The 18,385-nt window shown below is 46.1% G+C and overlaps 6 protein-coding genes across 7 annotated transcripts; 1 reads left to right on the top strand and 5 right to left on the bottom strand.

The window, feature by feature from the left end:
• Positions 1–199: 199 nt before the first annotated feature.
• On the bottom strand, positions 200–3,660 carry LOC117184028 (condensin complex subunit 1-like). The gene is made up of 6 exons (XM_033380001.1): positions 3,432–3,660; positions 2,879–3,347; positions 1,912–2,807; positions 1,706–1,847; positions 1,551–1,638; positions 200–1,493 (listed from the first exon to the last, which is right to left on the bottom strand). The coding sequence occupies exons 1-6, from the start codon at positions 3,556–3,558 to the stop codon at positions 240–242; spliced, it is 2,976 nt and encodes a 991-aa protein (XP_033235892.1). The 5' UTR covers positions 3,559–3,660; the 3' UTR covers positions 200–239.
• Positions 3,661–3,870: 210 nt separating this feature from the next.
• LOC26532517 (uncharacterized) lies at positions 3,871–6,428 on the bottom strand. 2 transcript variants are annotated; one of them, XR_001451163.2, is made up of 5 exons: positions 6,064–6,428; positions 5,774–5,976; positions 4,951–5,693; positions 4,595–4,797; positions 3,871–4,538 (listed from the first exon to the last, which is right to left on the bottom strand). XR_001451163.2 is itself a non-coding variant. In XM_015180598.2 (3 exons), exons 1-3 carry the CDS (start codon positions 4,978–4,980, stop codon positions 4,066–4,068), a joined length of 711 nt encoding a protein of 236 aa, XP_015036084.1. In that variant the 5' UTR covers positions 4,981–5,134; the 3' UTR covers positions 4,026–4,065. The 2 variants fall into 2 exon arrangements, 1 of the variants encoding a protein (XP_015036084.1); XM_015180598.2 differs by lacking the exons at positions 5,774–5,976; positions 6,064–6,428 and having other exon boundaries at positions 4,026–4,538; positions 4,946–5,134.
• A 196-nt stretch (positions 6,429–6,624) lies between these two features.
• Positions 6,625–8,305, top strand: LOC6902956 (non-specific lipid-transfer protein). Its single transcript, XM_033380002.1, has 4 exons — positions 6,625–6,784; positions 6,855–7,178; positions 7,249–7,439; positions 7,591–8,305. Exons 1-4 carry the CDS (start codon positions 6,740–6,742, stop codon positions 8,252–8,254), a joined length of 1,224 nt encoding a protein of 407 aa, XP_033235893.1. The 5' UTR covers positions 6,625–6,739; the 3' UTR covers positions 8,255–8,305.
• Positions 8,261–10,449, bottom strand: Ugt36E1 (UDP-glycosyltransferase family 36 member E1). Its single transcript, XM_001356629.4, has 3 exons — positions 10,140–10,449; positions 9,706–9,974; positions 8,261–9,651 (listed from the first exon to the last, which is right to left on the bottom strand). The coding sequence occupies exons 2-3, from the start codon at positions 9,967–9,969 to the stop codon at positions 8,362–8,364; spliced, it is 1,554 nt and encodes a 517-aa protein (XP_001356665.3). The 5' UTR covers positions 9,970–9,974; positions 10,140–10,449; the 3' UTR covers positions 8,261–8,361.
• Positions 10,450–10,673: 224 nt separating this feature from the next.
• Ugt36D1 (UDP-glycosyltransferase family 36 member D1) lies at positions 10,674–13,093 on the bottom strand. The gene is made up of 5 exons (XM_001356627.4): positions 13,005–13,093; positions 12,316–12,595; positions 11,887–12,260; positions 11,190–11,828; positions 10,674–11,121 (listed from the first exon to the last, which is right to left on the bottom strand). The coding sequence occupies exons 2-5, from the start codon at positions 12,589–12,591 to the stop codon at positions 10,848–10,850; spliced, it is 1,563 nt and encodes a 520-aa protein (XP_001356663.2). The 5' UTR covers positions 12,592–12,595; positions 13,005–13,093; the 3' UTR covers positions 10,674–10,847.
• Positions 13,094–14,309: 1,216 nt separating this feature from the next.
• Positions 14,310–16,972, bottom strand: Ugt36F1 (UDP-glycosyltransferase family 36 member F1). Its single transcript, XM_001356628.4, has 6 exons — positions 16,856–16,972; positions 15,911–16,178; positions 15,466–15,851; positions 15,197–15,395; positions 14,699–15,147; positions 14,310–14,621 (listed from the first exon to the last, which is right to left on the bottom strand). Exons 1-6 carry the CDS (start codon positions 16,879–16,881, stop codon positions 14,330–14,332), a joined length of 1,620 nt encoding a protein of 539 aa, XP_001356664.4. The 5' UTR covers positions 16,882–16,972; the 3' UTR covers positions 14,310–14,329.
• Between the last annotated feature and the right edge of the window lie 1,413 nt (positions 16,973–18,385).

The raw sequence follows: 18,385 nt of genomic DNA, 5'->3' as shown, positions 1-18,385 counted from the left end.
GCAATGTAATATACCGCAGCGTTAGATGCATATAGTGGCAGTTGTCTTTTTGAAATGGGAAAAATTGATTTATTATGTACTTATTATACTATAATACACACTATAATTACCATACAAAAATTGTGTTGAACTGAAACAACTTTATATGGGGCATTGGGGATCTGATGGCCAGGATAAGAAGCGATTCGCAGTAAAATAGTTCATTTTATGAGGTGGTCATGTTCTTAACACTAGTTCTTTCATTCGAAGAAACATTTATGGATCTCAAAGCTTTTTTTCAAGGATATGTTCTCCATTCTTAATTGGGTATTCTCTACGCGTAGGCATTCAGCCTCTGCTTGCAGCTCATTGTTTCTTTGTTGCAAAAACAAAATTAATGATGATTCGGACTGAGAATGGCTGGCTTCTTCCATGCTATCGGACAACTGGTCTTCAATGATAAATCTATCATTGTCATGACTTTCGGAATGTGTGGTTTGCTCCCCGCCATCGGACATTTCGTCTTCAACGATATATTTTTCAAATTCTGCATCTGCGGCTTGTTCCAATCGCGCCAAGCTCTCAGCGGACAGCAGACTATTCTCAATATTCAAGCTTTCGGACAAAGGCGGTTTTACTGTAATATCACTTTCTGTTTTCAGCTCCGGCTTTATGCGGCGACGATATCGCTTTTGCCATCTGCTAAACAGGGACTGCCACATGCGGTAGATGTACTCCAACACGCTTGTGGCCATGCCATCAAAGTCCTTGAGCTTCTCGTGGAAGAAGCAGTCCAAAAAGAAGCGTATCACCTCCACCACGAACTTGGCGTCGGTGTTGTGGCGCTTATAGTACTTGGCGTTGTTGTTGGCATCGATGCTATTGACCAGTAGACGCAGGCAGCCAGCGAAGAGGCGCGGTTCGCTACGTGCGCGCTGCCCTACGGCAATGTCTTCGATGATCGCCGTGTTGGCGGTGACAATGCTGTTCTTAGCCTTCGATGCCATGATCAGCAGCTCGAGGGCGAGTCGTGCCTCGTTGTTTGTGGTGCCCTCCAGCTTCAGGGTGAAGCGCTCGAACAGTACCTGAATGACAAGGGCATCTATCTGCCCGACGTTCACCCAGTCGGCCACCAGCGTCTCTAGCGACAAGTAGTGTCCATAATCGATTTCCTCGAGAAATTTCGAGAGATTTTGCACGACCCTTATGGCATGAGCACGTGCCTGCAGCTCTGTAGTAAATAGTACCCGGCGATAGGCCTCGGAGACGGCATCGCGCTTCTCCTTGTCCGACGACCACACCAGCATCAGCATCTTCCGCATACCGGCATCTGTGCCGGCGATGCCGAACATGTAGCCGGTGGTGAAAAGGTCCACTGCCTCCAGGACATCTGTGTTTGTCTTGGACATGAGCAGGTCCTGCAGCTTGGGATAGGCACCCGTCACAATGGTGGTGTAATCGATGCTGTCCTTGAGGAACTGCACCGTCTTGATCTGTCGCAGCATCTCCTCGCTCTAAAATAGCGAAAGCTTAGCAAAATGATTCGATCTCTGCGCTGAAATGGAACCTACGCTTTGCTTGAGGCCTGCGGCCAGCAGATGGTAAGTCTTAAGCAGTTCCATAACATAGAAGACCTTCTCCTCGAACTCCAGCATGGAACTAAAACGAAAGGATTAATTAGAGCTCAAATAAAGAAAAATAAAAGGAAGCTGGTGGTGAGACTAACACAATTTCTTGATTTCCTGCCAGGAAGTCTATTTTGCGTACCAGAACCACGGCCTTCTTGTACTCCTTGTCACGCATGAGCGGCAATATCTTCTCCAGCAGTTCTGTGTCGCTCTCCTCCTTGTCGAAGTCCAAATTGGGAACTGCAATGCCAATGAAAGAATAATATTCGAAAGAAAGCGAAAGAAAAGATGATTGAAGTTTTACATTCGGTTAAATGCTCTTTAATTTCAGGCAAGATCTCGATCGCCCTTTCGCTCCATTGCTCATTGAGCCGTTCCTCCTCTTTGCGCTCCGCCTCCAGCACTTCGTTGAGCTTCTCCATGATTTCTACTTCATTCTGGTGCTTGTGGAGGAGCTCCTCCAGCGATAGCTTGCTCGAGAATGGATTGCTCTCGAGCGTCGATTTGATCAACTGCATGGCCGCCTTGCGCACCAGCGAGCTCTTGTCCTCTAGCCGACCCACAGCCGCGGCCAGTACCTTTGTGAGATAGGTGAGCGGTATGGCATGTTGGGTCTTCAGGTGCACCAAAATGTGCAGGGCCTTGGTGCGCACGTGGGCGGAACCGTCCATGATGTGGTCGTACAGATGGTCTAGGAACTCGTTGCGCACCTCCTTCATTTCATCGCTGAGATCCTCGGCGGTCAGGTCACTAATCACGGCATCGGCTAAGATCTGCAGAACGGTGTTGCGTAGCATGTGCGACTGGCAGTCGAGCAGTTCATCGCTGACCTTTGACAGATGCGGAATGATGAGCTCTGGGGAGATGCTCGAGAACTCAGAGAGGAAGGTGGAGAAATGCTTAGACACCGTCGTGTCCGCGCTATCCAGCTGAAGGGCCTCCACAATGCTCTTGAGCAGAATTTCGAAGACCTTCGAAATGCCGTACTCCTCGTGTAACGTCAGTATGCCGTTGGCCACCGCTGCGGCGGCGTGCTCAGTGCCGCGCAGGATCTGCAGTATGCGGACCGGGAAGGTCATGGCGTGGTTGAAGCGCTTAATGCATGTGCCCAAAATCTGAAACAGGGTATCGAACACATGTCGGTTGTCGTGGCGCATCGGCGTGAGCTCCAAAGTGCGATAGCAAATGTCACAGAGCATCCTGTAAGACAAAAAATAGGTGGAACTGAACAACTGATCTGATTGGATCGTAATGGGTGTTTTCGTGCTCACGTTATAAAGTCCTCTTCAACTATGGGTGGGGCCCAGAGCCGCTCCAGCGGCAACTGGAGGATATTGAAGAGCTGAACGAGAAATTTGCCGCGCTTTTCATCCCAGTCGGGGTACTGATCGAGGGCCTCAGGCTGCTTGCCGCGTTTCTTCTGCAAATTCATCTGCTGGTCGCGCCTCGCACGCTGGGCCACACTGTCGATCTTCCTGACGACGTTCACCTGCAGGTAGAGTGTCATCTTGGTGAGATTCAAATGGCGGATGCGGTTCGTGGGCGGCCCTTTGTCTGCGAAAGTCTCTGTGAGGCTCTGGCCCAGCATCTCGACAGTCATGTACAGCAGGTCGAAGGAACGCATCAGGTTCCGAAGGGAGGCCGCATCCGTGGCGTTCGACTCGATGACGGAGTAGTACGTGTCGAAGGTATCCAAAATGTAGAAGGCATCCTTGTCGTGGCTCACTTTGCGCTTGCACTCTGCAAAATGTCGGGATTGTTAATCCAAGGTGCCTCTGTACTTCGGTTTGAACGCGTCGGACGCGCCAACTACCACCCGCTTACCCAGCAGTTTTTCGGGTATTTCTTTGCTGCTGTACAACTCCTTGACGTAGTAGTGGTCGCCGCTGGAGTTGACCAGATCCTCGGAATTCAGTGGCAATATGAACTGAAAGTCATGCGTCTCCTCCATTGCACAGAAAATGATCAACAAATATTTTTTTGCCGCGAAACAAAATGTAAGCGTCGCTATTCTATACAGTGTGACCGTCGAGCCATTGATAAAATATACCACCGAGCCGCAGAAAAGTACTAAAATATACCGTCTGATTAAAAAAATATACCGTAAATATACCGTCGGCTCATTTTTGGACGCTAAAAATACCGAAAAGTATCAAAAATGCCGTAAACGGTCACACTGATTCTATAGTGATGTGACTATCAACTTTCGATACATGCAATGTAATATACCGCAGCGTTAGATAGATGCATATAGTGGCAGTTGTCTTTTTGAAATGGGAAAAATTGATTTATTATGTACTTATTATACTATAATACACACTATAATTATCATACAAAAATTGTGTTGAACTGAAACAACTTTATATGGGGCATTGGGGATCTGATGGCCAGGATAAGAAGCGATTCGCAGTAAAATAGTTCATTTTATGAGGTGGTCATGTTCTTAACACTAGTTCTTTCATTCGAAGAAACATTTATGGATCTCAAAGCTTTTTTTCAAGGATATGTTCTCCATTCTTAATTGGGTATTCTCTACGCGTAGGCATTCAGCCTCTGCTTGCAGCTCATTGTTTCTTTGTTGCAAAAACAAAATTAATGATGATTCGGACTGAGAATGGCTGGCTTCTTCCATGCTATCGGACAACTGGTCTTCAATGATAAATCTATCATTGTCATGACTTTCGGAATGTGTGGTTTGCTCCCCGCCATCGGACATTTCGTCTTCAACGATATATTTTTCAAATTCTGCATCTGCGGCTTGTTCCAATCGCGCCAAGCTCTCAGCGGACAGCAGACTATTCTCAATATTCAAGCTTTCGGACAAAGGCGGTTTTACTGTAATATCACTTTCTGTTTTCAGCTCCGGCTTTATGCGGCGACGATATCGCTTTTGCCATCTGCTAAACACAGGTCTGTGCAATGGTTCATGGCCTAAAATAAAATAAATTCAATTAATACTTGCTCTTTTAGTTACAAGTAGCACATACCCAAGTTTTCAGTGGGAAGACTTCCTATCCGAAGCTTTCCATTCACAAAGCATTCATCTAGGAAGTGCTTTACGCATACCTTGGCGCGCGTAGGCGCCCCACTTATTCTAAGATTCGCGAACCAATGTTGTCGATTTCCTTTGTGGACAAAGTATGTGCGCTCATGGCTTGAGCAGCCTTTTACCAAACACTTTACAATTGGTCTGAAATAAAAAAAATAATATTTCAATGCCAGGAATTCTAGTTCTGATTGCCAGAATACATCGAACGAACAATAAGACGCACGGACAGACTTGGCTGTGTAATTACACGTATATGTACGTCAAAGTATGCATTTACTGTTTCACGTACCTTACCCACTCCATTTCAAATGGATTATTTTCCATTAATCTGTACTCTCTTAATTATTATAGTTGTATTTGCACTTTCCCTAGAGATAAGACTTGTTTAGTTTATTTATTATTTACTGAAAAATTGTTGCTGTGTGTGTGCACTTAAGGAACAGGGTTGATTCGGTGTCGATAGTTGGTGTCGCTGTAAAAATACCAACATTTAATACCGCACTTTAAAAATATTTAAGCGGCCATATTAACAAACATTTGTTTGTTATAATATATTATTTACATGTCATGTCCATATCACAATTATCATAATACAAATTATGGTACATTTATAATTCATTGCCGATAAATCCGTTATGCCATGGAGGATGTTTTTCATTATTCGAACAAACATTTATGGATTTCAAAACTTCGTTTCAAAGAAATGTTCTCCATTCTTAATTGAGAATTTTCTAAACGTAGGCATTCAGCCTCTGCTTGCAGCTCATTATTTCTCTGCTTCAAATACAAATTTATGGATTTTAATGTTGACTCCGACTGTGAATGATCTTCAATGACATATCCATCCTTTTCGGAATGTGTGGACTGTTCCGCGCTATCGGACTGGGGATCTTCAACGATATATTTATCAAATTCGGATATATCCTCCTGGTCCCATCCATCAATTTGTTTGTTCTCTTCTTGGAGCTTAGCTTTAGCTTTTTGTATGCTTATTCTTTGATGTCTGCTAAACTTAGGTAAATACACTGGCTCTCGGCCTAGAATTAAAAGAAAACATAATGTAATTCATATGTATATGTATGGACGTTCATTTAATACCGTTTATAAAACAACTTACCTAAATTTTCAGTCGGAACACTTCCCATCCTAAGACGATGATCCAACAAGCATTCCGCCAGGAAATGTTTTGCGCACACCCTAGAGCGCCTTCGTGCTACCTTTATTCCCAGATTAGCGTACCAATATTTGCTATTTCCAAGCGGGATCTGGTATGACCGCTTATGCCCTGAGCAGCCTCTTACTAAACATGGCCACATTTCTCTGAAATATAAAGAATCAATTAAAACTTAAATGCAAGAATATGTTTTTCTGTTCGATAATACCATAAATTGTATGTATGAAACTTACTTGCGTGCTGGCGAAGCTTCGACGGGGTTGCTAGCCTGATTTAAATTCATTTCTGTTTTTATTTATGTATAACAAAAAGAAGCGCAGATCCGATCAGTTCGGTGGCCGTGGCTGTAGGTACTTCTTCCGAATGATGGCACCCTGACTTACGGACCGACAGACTGGCTGTGCAATAACATACATATGTGTGTGTTCCAGATTAATGCACCTGTACAGTTTTCTCCTTCTGATTATTCTACTTTGTTATTGCTTTTTCCCTTTTTAACTATTCACATAAAATATTTTTGTTTGCCAATTTCGTACACTTGCTTTGTGAGGGGCCGAAATAACAGGGTTGATTCGGCGTCGATAACGGAGCTGGCACATCATAGAAAAAAGGAGGATAAAAAATACCAAAATGTAATACATAAATATTTAAATATTCACTGATTAATGCAATATGTTCATTAATATTGTATTATTAAAAACATTTAATCATAAATGCAAATGCAACGACTACATGGGCACCAAAGCAACTTTCAAATTTAGCTCCTTTAACGGGGCTGGCGTCAGCTGTTCGTTATCAGGCGGGGAAAAAAGCAACCGGTTGGATCCACCGTGAGGGTATATAAAGAAGAAACCGATTGGATCCACCGCAATTTATTTCAGCGGCTCCGTAAGCAGAAACACAGCAAACATGACCAAGACTAGAGTTTACGTTATCGGCGTGGGCATGACCAAGGTACGCCCGCTGAAGTTTGACCTTTGTGCTGTCTTTCATTTTATCATTATTCTTGTGTATCTCTTCTTAGTTCGAAAAGCCCGGCCGTCGTGCTGATGTCTGCTATCCGGACTTTGCCAAGGAGGCCATCACCAAGGCTCTGCAGGACGCCAATATCAAGTACGAGGAGGTGCAGCAGGCTGTGGCCGGTTACGTCTATGGAGACTCCACCTGCGGCCAGCGTGCTGTCTATGAGGTCGGAATGACCGGCATTCCCGTCTACAATGTGAACAACAACTGCTCCACAGGATCTAGCGCCCTCTACTTGGCCAAGCAGATCATCGAGTCTGGAACCTCCGACTGTGTGCTGGCTCTGGGCTTCGAGAAGATGGAGCGTGGCTCTCTGGCGTCAAAGGTAGGAAATCCGTCTGCTTGGAATTATACTTAAACGAATGTTGTTATCGCCTGTGTTCATATACCAACAGTACTTTGACCGCGCCAACCCCATGGAGCGTCACATCACCGAGATGGGAGAGCTTACCGAAATTGGACCTGGACCCATGGCTGCCCAGATCTTCGGCAATGCTGGCAAGGAGCACATGAAGAAGTACGGTACCAAGCCCGAACACTTCGGCAAGATCGCCTGGAAGAACCACAAGCACTCCGTCAATAATCCGTAAGTTCAGTCGAAAGTTCACTTGCCACCAGCTTATCTTATCGCCGAGAGCCTCCGACCATCATCATCAGTCCACTCCATTGCCTGCATTCAGTCGGGAGACCGACCTATACACGCGTTTCTTTTATCTGTCGGACTCTATTGGTTCCAGCTACTCGCAGTTCCGCGATGAATACACTCTGGAGCAGATTATGAAGTCTCCGCAGGTGGTCGAGGGAGTGCTGACCAAACTGCAGTGCTGCCCCACCTCTGACGGCTCTGGTGCTGCTATTCTGGCCTCCGAGCAGTTTGTGCGCCGCCATGGCTTGGAGAAGCAGGCTGTGGAGATCGTGGGCATGGAAATGGCCAGCGATCCAGCATCTACCTTCGCGGACAAGAGTCTGATGAAGATCGCCGGCTACGATATGACGGCTCTGGCTAGTCAGCGTCTCTTTGCCAAGAGCGGCTACAAGCCACAGGATGTGCAGGTGGTGGAGCTGCACGATTGCTTCTCCGCCAACGAGCTGGTGACCTACGAGGCCCTGGGCTTGTGCGGCGAGGGCAAGGCTGGCGAGTTCATCGATCGCGGAGACAACACATACGGCGGCAAGTTCGTGGTGAACCCCAGCGGTGGACTAATTTCGAAGGGCCATCCCTTGGGAGCCACTGGCCTGGCCCAGTGCGCTGAATTGTGCTGGCAGCTGCGTGGCCTGGCTGAGAAGCGACAGGTGAATGGCGCCAAGCTGGCGTTGCAGCACAATCTGGGTCTGGGCGGAGCTGTAGTTGTGGCTCTCTATCGCCTGGGCTTCCCGGGAGCAGCCAAGGCAAAGTTGTAAATGGGATTGGATTTTGTACATATTTACTATTAAACGTGAACTCTTTTATAATCTTACAATCTTTTTCCAATCTCCAGTCTACTCGAAGATTAGATTATACAATGGTGTTACTTGCGTTTCAGCTTGGTGGCTGCCTTTCCACCTCTGCAAATCCGGCGTAATCCTACGCAGGCAATGAACAGGAGAAGTAGGACAGAGATTGCCACCAAGTAGACATCCAGCGAGTAGTAGACAAACCGGGAGAGATGCACGGCGCTGGGTTGGATGAGAGGTGCTCCTTTGGTCTCGGCGACATGCTCCACCCACCAGATGGCCGTTTCCAGAGGAGGCTGCACTCGGCTGTTATACGCGGAGGCCACGGCCAGTGCCCTGGCTTTGAAGGAGGGATCCAGCGCTCTCGTGAGTGTCTCATAGACTGTCTTCTCGCTGAGCTTATGGAAGTCCAGACGCAGGGCCATGCCCCGCTGCACCAGAGATTCGATGTTCAGTGACTGATCGCCATACATGGGCATGCCCACAATGGGTATGCCGCTGGACACAGCCTCCGAGGTGCCCATGAGGCCGCCGTGGGACAGAAATAGCTTAACATTGGGATGGGCGAATATGTCGCGCTGTGGCAGCCACTTCAAGATGTGCAGATTGTCGGGCTTGTTGGGCAGCGTATCGTTCTCCCACTTCCAGATGACCTGCTGCTCCAGACGGCCAATGGCACGTACCATGCCATCTCTCTTCGCCTCGGACAAGGAACTGGCACGCAGCTGAGAGCCCCAGCTGATGAGGATTACGCCCTTGGTGGCCTTATCAAGCAGCTGCTGGAGATCATCGGGCAGGGGCTGGGCGGGCTTCAGGTGCACTCCGCCCACTTCAATGATGTTCGGAGGCAGAGGCTTGGGTCCACTCAGCGAGAAGTGCTGGTTGAGGAGCATCAGGGAGGTATTTCTCACCATCGCTTGGGTGGAAGGCAGCCCAGGACCGAATTTCTGGCGTATCAAGGCATCGGCAGCGGAAAAACTGAACATTCGGTAGAGCATATTAATCGAATGCACTGTGATCCAATTTCCCAAGCGACCGGCAAACGACATCTCCTGCGACTGACCCATGAAGAGAGCCGAGATATACGACGGGATCAACGGAGCACCCATTTTCTCATAGTGCCAGGGCATCAGAGCACAGCTGCTCATGCCAATCACCGGCGCCTGCAGCACATGCGCCACACTCATCAGGCAGTCCGTGTTGAAGTGCTCCATCAGGATCACATCATAGTAGCCAGGAGGATGCTTAAGGATCCTTGCCAATGCCTCACTGTTCAGGGTGGTGTTGCAGGCCTCTTTGCCGGCGACGTAGAGCATGTAGAACTCTGCGTAGTGGAACAGATATGGTAACGGCCGCTCGAATTCCTATAGAAAGTGTATACCTTTAGTATAATTGAATTTCAAAGACATTTGACCTACCGTCAGTGGAATGGCATCCGACAAGTTGGAAGATGGCAGCAGATAGTCCGTATATCCAGAGGGAGGTTCCTTATCCGGAAAGGGACTCAAAACATCCACACTGTGGCCCGCCTCGGCCAGTCCCCGCATAATCGGGTGAAAGAATTTGAAGTGGCTAATCGATGGATGGGCAAACATGCCTAAGATCTTTAGAGAGCTGGCCGTACCAGTTAGGGATATCACCGCCAGCAGCGAAAGCCACTTGTGGACCTGATTTTCACACATTTTTGCTGTGCGACGAAATAGATTTGTGATCATTATCAATATTAAGTATAAATGTGCTTTTGTAAAGTGCAATTATTAGTTTGTATGTGTGTGTCAGATCCTAATCTAAAATTAACAATTAGAAATTGCCACCTTTCTTTTTAATTAGAAAATAACACAAATAAACTCACCGGCTTTGTTTTTAGACCTCACGGGGACAGATCCGTCGCTGGCAAAATATGAGCGTCAACTGAGGAATGAGTCCCCATAAAGGGGACCCCAAAAGAAGAGAACTTTACAAAATTCAAAGTGTTCTCTAGCATCTACCTGTTTCTCTCTTTCCCTATTTGCTGGGCAGAGAGTCCATGTTTAAAATATATTTGTTATTATACTCGTAGCATAGGCGTAGGGGTCTCTTTAGAGGGGGTGACCTACATATGTACATCTATAACCTGATATGTTTTAATTTTTGTTTGGAAATAGCCTGGTAGCCAGCTAGTACTCGTAAAGTGCTATGGTATATATATATAGAGAGGATCATTACCCTTCACTGATTAGTCACACTGGGAGAGAGTACATTATTAGAACTGGGTAAACAAATACAATATACGATCCGATATATGATCCGATCGTATACTCCGCTTATACATCTACTATTATCTTAATGATTTTGTACAAATAATGAAGCCTAAAAGTATAATACAGCAGCTAATGCGAATCAGAAGTTGGGAGATATATTCAAATTTTATTAAACATTTAATTTGTTTTTAGTCCGATCTACGATTACAACTACAATTGAAATCCTTGGTCAGGAAGCGTCTGTCTGTACACTAAAAAGACTCTTACACAAGAACATATAAAATATCACATACACAACAAGCGATGACAGATTCCGCCGATTAGTCCCTCTTGGGCTTTGCGGAAGATTTGGAGCCGCAGCAGCGTCGAATGAGGGCCAGCCAACTGCCGATGATAATGGCCAGGATAAGAGCCACGACCGCATAGCAGTCGAGGGAGTAGTAAACGAAGCGGGACATATGCACGGCGCTGGGCTGGAGCAGGGGAGCACCGCCAGTGTGAGCCACATGCTCCACCCACCACAAGGCCGTCTGCAGAGCCTGCTGCGGGCGATGGTTGTACGAGTGGGAGACGGCCTTGGCGGCATCGTAATATCTAAGAAAGGATAAGGAAAAATCCAGTTAGGAAGAGGCACAGAGATAGTCCATTGTGGCAATACTCACTTTTTGTCCAATGCCTTTTTCAGGGCACGTATTACGCTGTTCTCCCCGATTTCCTCGTAGTTCAAGATCGTGGCCATTCCACGCTGAACCAAAGCGGCGGTGTTCACAAACTGATCGCCATACATGGGTGTGGCCACGACGGGTACACCGCAGTAGGCCGCCTCCGAGGTGCCCATGAGACCGCCATGGGACATAAAGACTTTGACATTGGGATGGCACAGGATATCGCGCTGTGGGAGCCACTTCATGATGTGCATATTGGCGGGTTGGTTCGGCAGCGTCTCGTTCTCCCATTTCCAGATGACCTGCTGCTTTAGGCGTGCGGCGGCCCGTACGATGCCATCCCGCTTGGCAGCGGACAGGGAATTGGCGCGTATCATGGAGCCCCAACTAATGAGAATCACCCCATGCTCGGCGTTGTCCAGGAGCCGCTGCAGATCCGCGGGCAAGGGCTTCGACTTTTGTATGTGTATGCCGCCCAGCTCGATCACGTTGGGGGGCAGTGGCTTGGGTCCACTCAAGGAGTAGTGCTGGTTCACGAAGAACAAAGAGGTATTCTTGGCCAGCTCACCCACGGAGGGAACCATGTGGCCAAACTTGTATTGCACCATCTTATCGGCAGCGGGTACGGAGAGTAATCTGAAAGGATGAGTTTTAGAAATACTTTCTCAGACAATGACGCGGGGTTTCATCCTACTTGTACATCCAGTTGAGGGCATGGAAACTGAACCAATTGGCCAGTCGTCCCCCAAAATTCATGTCCTGCGACTGGGCCATGAACAAGTTCGGTATGTGGGAGGGTATTATCGGAGCACCCATTCTCTCATAGTGCCAGGGCATCATGACGCAGCTGCTCAAAGCTATCACCGGCGCATGCAGCTGGTGGGCCACTCCCATCATGCAGTCCGTGTTGAACTGCTCCATTATGATCACATCAAAGTAGCCCTGCCTCCGCTTGAGGATCTGCTGCAGTGCGTCCGAGCGGAGAGTGAAGTTGCAGGCCTGCCTCCCCCAATCGTACAGTAGGAAGAACTCCTGGAAGTGACTGTAGAAAGTGCGTTTCTCAAAGACCTAAAGAACGAGACCCCAATGATCAATGAATTCCGTACTTCTTCGATGGCCTTACCTTCAGATCCACGCTGTTTGTGAGCTTGTCAATCCCTGTTAGAGGGTAATCCTTGTAGTGTACGGCCGGATGTTTGTCCGGAAAGTGTGAGACCACACTGACATCATGTCCCGCCTCGGCCAGACCCCGCATGATGGGATGGAAGAAGTGGAAGTGACTGACGCCGGGATGGGGAAAGAGACCCAATATCTTTAGCGGGGGACCGGCATTGACCTCGACCCCGGTATGGGCCAGGGTCAGCCCCAACAGCACTACGGTGAGCAGCGACGAACACATGTTTCTACGAGTAATTCGAAAAAACGGAACACTTTTAGATATCGACACTTGTTGCCTTTGGTTTGGGTTGGGCTCTGTATTTTCGTCTGACCTTGGGGTTAGGCGAATACTAAGCGAATACGAATACGAATACAAATTGTTGTAAAGAAAATTATGTAAAGAATGTACGGCGAAAGCACAAAAAAGAAAACACAACAAAAGCCATGGCGCATTGCATCACAGTTTCTGGCTGTCTGGGTGGGACGTTAATTGAATTTGTTACACGATTTGCAAGTTTTATTTATGGCAGCAGGGAACTCTTCCACCAAAATCAATCACTATTCACTGGATACACAAACACACGCCGAAGGTGCAGGCCGCATGGAGGCTCCTTGAAGCTCCCCCCCTCCCCCTTCTGAGAGATAAATGCTTACTTGTTGGGATGTCGGCGAGCGACTGACAGAACGGGAAGCAATGCAGAGCAGCCGACGGGGAAGCCAAAACGAAAGCTCGGTCAACGAACGAAAAGAAAACGAAAAATGTGCTGTGTGAGCGATCCGAACCGAATATTGTGCGTCGTCGTCGTTGTCTTTGGCGGAAGCTCTCTCTCTCTCTATCTCTCTTTGCCTCGCTATCATTACAGGAAAGCACGATTTCGATTTGGACTACAGGAGAGCGTGCGACCAGGAGAGCTTGGAAGTTGAATGCCGAACACAATGAGAGAGAACGGGAGCAGGCAGAGCACCTTGAGCACGAGACTAAACAACAGTAGAAAGCTAATAAAACGCTACATCATTGAAGTTCGTCTGACGATCGTTTATCAGTCATTGCTCACATGTTCGTTGACGTTCCAGACGCTCTCAATGATTACGTTCGAATGTTTACACTTAATTAAGATTGGATTGTTTGTCATATGTGTGTTCCACGTAACGCTGGAGTGAAAGAGAGCTTAGTAACTGGAAGACATGTGCGTGTCTACGCATAAAGTAGAAGTTCTTTCAGTTTGGTTGTATATTGAAAGTAGTTCAAGGTTATCATTTTGAAAAGTTATAAAAGGTTATATTTATAGTGAATCTATATTGATGATCGAAATTTTCACAATTTGGGATACAACTATTTTCGGAAGAAGTATCTTTTCTGGACAGGAAACTTTTCTATATCTATATTTCCTTAATACATACATATTGTGTTGTATATTATGTACATAAAATGTATATCTTGAACATTCTAGAGCTTTTCATTTTCATTTCAGGGGCTAAGATTGGTTCATTAAAATGTTACGAAATTAGATCAATGACCTTTTCTCATTGTAATTGTATTTTGTGTAAAGCTTGAAATGGAAATTGAAATCTATTTATTCTCAATATCAATTGTTATTAAATATTCAATACGGAAGCTTTGTTCTTTTGTTTTCGTGTGTTTTTAGCTACTCTAAAATATCAAATTTGGGTTATATACATATGTATATATAGCACCCAACAAGTTTATAGATCAAGAAACAGAGAAAGAAGAGGTTGGATGATTGATGTATCTTTCGATTAAAAAGGGAAAGTTTTTTGTTTTTAGTAATTTCACACATGAGAGATGAACATTGTGACGTTTTGGATAATAAGTGTTTTATAGATCATTGATAATACATATTAAACGAGCTTATACTCTTTCCAAAGATAAGAAGATGGAATCATCAATGAATTTTAAATAAAGAGTCCTATCATATACAATATAGTAGGCATGAATAATATGTTTTCATTAATTGATTTTATTGGACCTTTGTTTTCTTGTTTTTCACGACTTTCAATATACCCAAAGTTCGCCGTAAAAGTCTCACCAGCTGCCAGATGGTGATAAGTGGAATGGCAATGATTGCCAAACAGATCAGGTAAACATCAATGGAGTTGTAGACGAACCAGCTGATATGCCTGGCCCTGCCTTCGAGGAGCAGTCCGCCACGTGTATCGACGACATGTTCGATCCACCAAATGGCCAGCTCCAGGGGGGATTGGGGTCGTTCCCGGAATGCCCTTGCCGAGCGTCGAACATTATCGGAGAATCTGTAAACATTTATGGAGTTGGAGACTAAGATTACTGGCGAAGAATGGAAATGCGAGAGAAAAGAGTTTCTGGTTACCCTTTATCGAGTATGGTTTGGAGTCCCCTGGTTATGTGATGCTCATCGAAGTCGCCAAAGTCAACAATGACACCGAAGCCGCGCTGTGCCAAGGTACCGGCATTTAGAAACTGATCCCCGTAGAAGGGCGTCACCAGCATCGGAACGCCACAGTGCACCGCCTCCGTGGTGCCCAGGAGTCCGGCGTGCGAGATGAATGCCTTGACCCGGGGATGGCACAGCAGGTCCCGTTGCGGCAGCCAATCGAAGGTGAAAAGATTGCCGGGCTTGTCGTGTGGCAACGGTTTCCCGCTCTTCCAGCGCATCAAAAAGGTGTAGTCCTTCATATGGGCAATGCTCTTGAACAGAGCTCGACGCTTATGATCCGGCAGCGAGCTTGGATCGACCATGGAACCCCAACTGATGTATATGACACCGGATCGAGAATCCTCCATGATCTTGTTCAGCACCTGAAAGAAGCGAATGGTAGATGAGGAATCTTTGGGTGGCTTTACCCACCGGTGTCAGGGGTTTCTTGGGACCTATGTGCAATCCGCCCACTTCCACAACATTGGGAGCATACGGACGCAGACCAGTCAGGGCGTAATGCTGGTTAATCAGCATCAGGCTGGTGTTCTTCACAATCTCGTTGACGGGCGGCAGTCCGAAGCCGAATCTCTGGCTTATCAACTCATCTGTGGCTGGTTGGGTAATCCATCTGGGGGAGAGAGAGGGAGAGAGAGAAAGTAGAGATAACTTTGTAGGTCAGGGTGGATTCCGCTACTCACTCGTACAAAATGTTGACTGTGTGGAAATGGATGAAATTATTCAGACGATCGACCAGCCCCATCTCATCCGTGTAGGTCAGAAAGTTCATGGGCATGATCGGGTTGATATGGGGTGTGCCCATGCGCTTGTAGTGCCATGGCATGATGGCACAGCTGCTGAGAGCGATCACCGGTGCGTTCAGCAGATGCGCCACTGCGGTCATGCAGTCATTGGCGAAATGCTCCAGGATGATCAGATCGTAGCGCAGCGGAGAACTGAGCAGATCGGCGATCAGAGACGAGTTCAGGGCCGCATCGCAGAAGCGCATGCCCCAATTGTGGAGCATGAAGTAGGTGGGTATCTTGTAGGGCAGACCCCAGGGCTTCCACTCGGTTTTTTCGAACTCCTTGAGGACAAAACTATGAAGCTTCTCTTTGATCCTTTCCTCTCTACACTCGTACCTACCATCAGATCAATGACGTCCGTCAGCAGTGGCGATCCCTTAAAGGTATAGTCCGTATAGTTGGCCATCGGTTGATCCAGCGGAAAGTAGCTGTACATGCTGATGTTGTGGCCACGTCTGGCCAGGTCCATGAATATCGGTCGAAAGAACTCAAAGTGGCTCTTGCCCGGATGTGCGAACAGGCCCAGTATTTCAGCGGCTTCGCTGGGTATCGCAGGCATCAGCAGCAGCACCCCCAGAAATGCCATCGTGGTCCGGCGCCACCTGAACCTGAAGCCCCACAAAAGATCAAAGTTAACTGAGTGGAAACAAAGGCCTGGGGATACATTTGTATCTGCAGCGGCAGCAGCGACGCCGTCTGACTGCACTTGCAGCTTAAATGCTTTTGTTTAAGTATATATGCTAAGATCGTGACCGGAATTTAGCTGGCAATTGTTTTTGGCCAGACCTGGACCACTTGGCAGTGGATTTTGTCGACACAAGCGTTTACCACACAATGTTGCGGCCATTAAGAGGTGTCCGCCCAAACGATATAATTATGGGTTTCAAAAAGTGCTTATAGACAATTTGTCAGCGACGTTGTAGGCCAATCTATCTCCATCTTGTAATAGATCTTTATTGTCTATGGTAATATGTCTTTGATTTATGTGTTCTAGATATTTTAGTATCTAATATGGAAAATAATAGAGGCTGAGGGGAGTCTGAAGAAGAAGAAGAAGGAACACTGTGGAAGCACTCCCTATTGATACCCAGAAAAGTGTAAGATATCTGTATATTTTCTTTTGCATGATCAGATCTTGCCACACCCGATAGTTTATGTCGTTAATTCCTTCAACTTTGTATGTTTCTTGACATAAAACTTGATACAGCAATTACACATCGAGTTTGCGGATTGAAATGTGTCTTAGATTTATGTCCCTGAAGATTTTACGACACTTGGTACTGACATCGCCGAGTTCCTTTTTCTATCCATGATTATAGAAGTTCAACTTGTTAAAGCCACGATCCGCGAGCAACTGAAAGCAAAAAAACGTTGCAACTGCAACGGCCAGAGCCGTGGCTCAGGCGCGAATCAGAGTCTGCTGCTGCCCTGTTGCAGTTTCGCATTTCCAACGGCAACAGAGTCTCATATGAACACACATATGCACAAACGAACCCGACCTCACCTAACCGTTCCATCAGATCAGTGCCATGCCAGTCATGAGCAATTTGCGGTGCGCCATTAGATTGCCCAATCGAGTACTTGGATGCGACCAAAGGGAGAGCTAAAGGCTGATGAATATGCAAATTATATAAACGAAAATATAAACACGATGATGGAGTAGGTCTGCCTTCAGCTCAAATAAATACAGTAGTAAGTAATAGTAATGGTAATAGGAGGAAAGAACAATGGAAAATATTCATTAGGAGTTTATACAGAATTTACTGTTGATCAATAATCCATAATGAATGATCGTTAATATAATGGTATTGGTATGGGTTCCATTCTTAGCCCAAGGTAGATCATATACTATAATAATAAGTTCTGGAATATCTAAAAGAATTTGAATTAAAATGTAAAATTAGTGATCTTTAACATGTAGATGTAGATACACTATGCGCCCTTCTGCTGTCAAATGTAGAATCTTGTTGGCTTTCCAAGAATTCTACATGTATAATCTACATTTAATTGTCGATCATGTAATTCTACATATTGTGTGGTGTAGTTAGTATGGCATACTTTCAGACGTCGCGTCATACACTGGAGTCCCAGATATTGGAACAGCAAAGGCAATTTTTCTTCAATATACTATATAACGAACTAGCTACTGATTAAGTCAGTTCTTTAATAAGTGAAACTAAATGTTGTTCATAAATAGATGTCTAGATGGATCTTGGCTTGTATAATGTGATATATTTTTCCTTTTCCTATCGTATATCCCATCTCTATTTCCCAACAGCAATCAGGAACTGCTTTCGGAACTCCCATAAAGTATACCTAATGGACAGCACTCCTCACTCCGACTGTCGTCGAAGATTCGACATGCCTCTCCATCTCCACCGTCACTCCGTTTGAGTACTTTGAATTTTGCTAATTAAAATTCACTTCTGACAATAATCGTAATTTCTGAGATACTAATTTCAGAATGTTGCACCATATAAAATATCTTCCAAATGGTGGCCGTCGTTAAAATTTAGGGAAAATAATAAGCAAAAATTTTCACGTCTCGCCTAATTAGCGCAGCAGTCACAACAGAGGAACAGAAACGGAAAGAACTTTTCCGACTTCTCCGACTTTTCCGACTGGACGCTGGCTGAGCTCACGTCAACAGCTGTCGTTGCTGGAAACAGGGGGGCAGGCATGATGAGGGGGTTGAAAGTCCATGTCCGCTCCCAAGGAGCGTGTGTTTTAATATTTGCGTCACGTCATTAAAAGTGTGACTTAATTGTGAACAATTCACAAGTGAAAAGTGAAAAGTGAAAATTTACGACAGATT

This window comes from Drosophila pseudoobscura, chromosome 4 (assembly GCF_009870125.1).
Source record: "Drosophila pseudoobscura strain MV-25-SWS-2005 chromosome 4, UCI_Dpse_MV25, whole genome shotgun sequence".
Taxonomy (NCBI): Eukaryota; Metazoa; Arthropoda; class Insecta; order Diptera; family Drosophilidae; genus Drosophila; species Drosophila pseudoobscura.
This window is presented reverse-complemented; position numbering and strand designations above follow the sequence as displayed.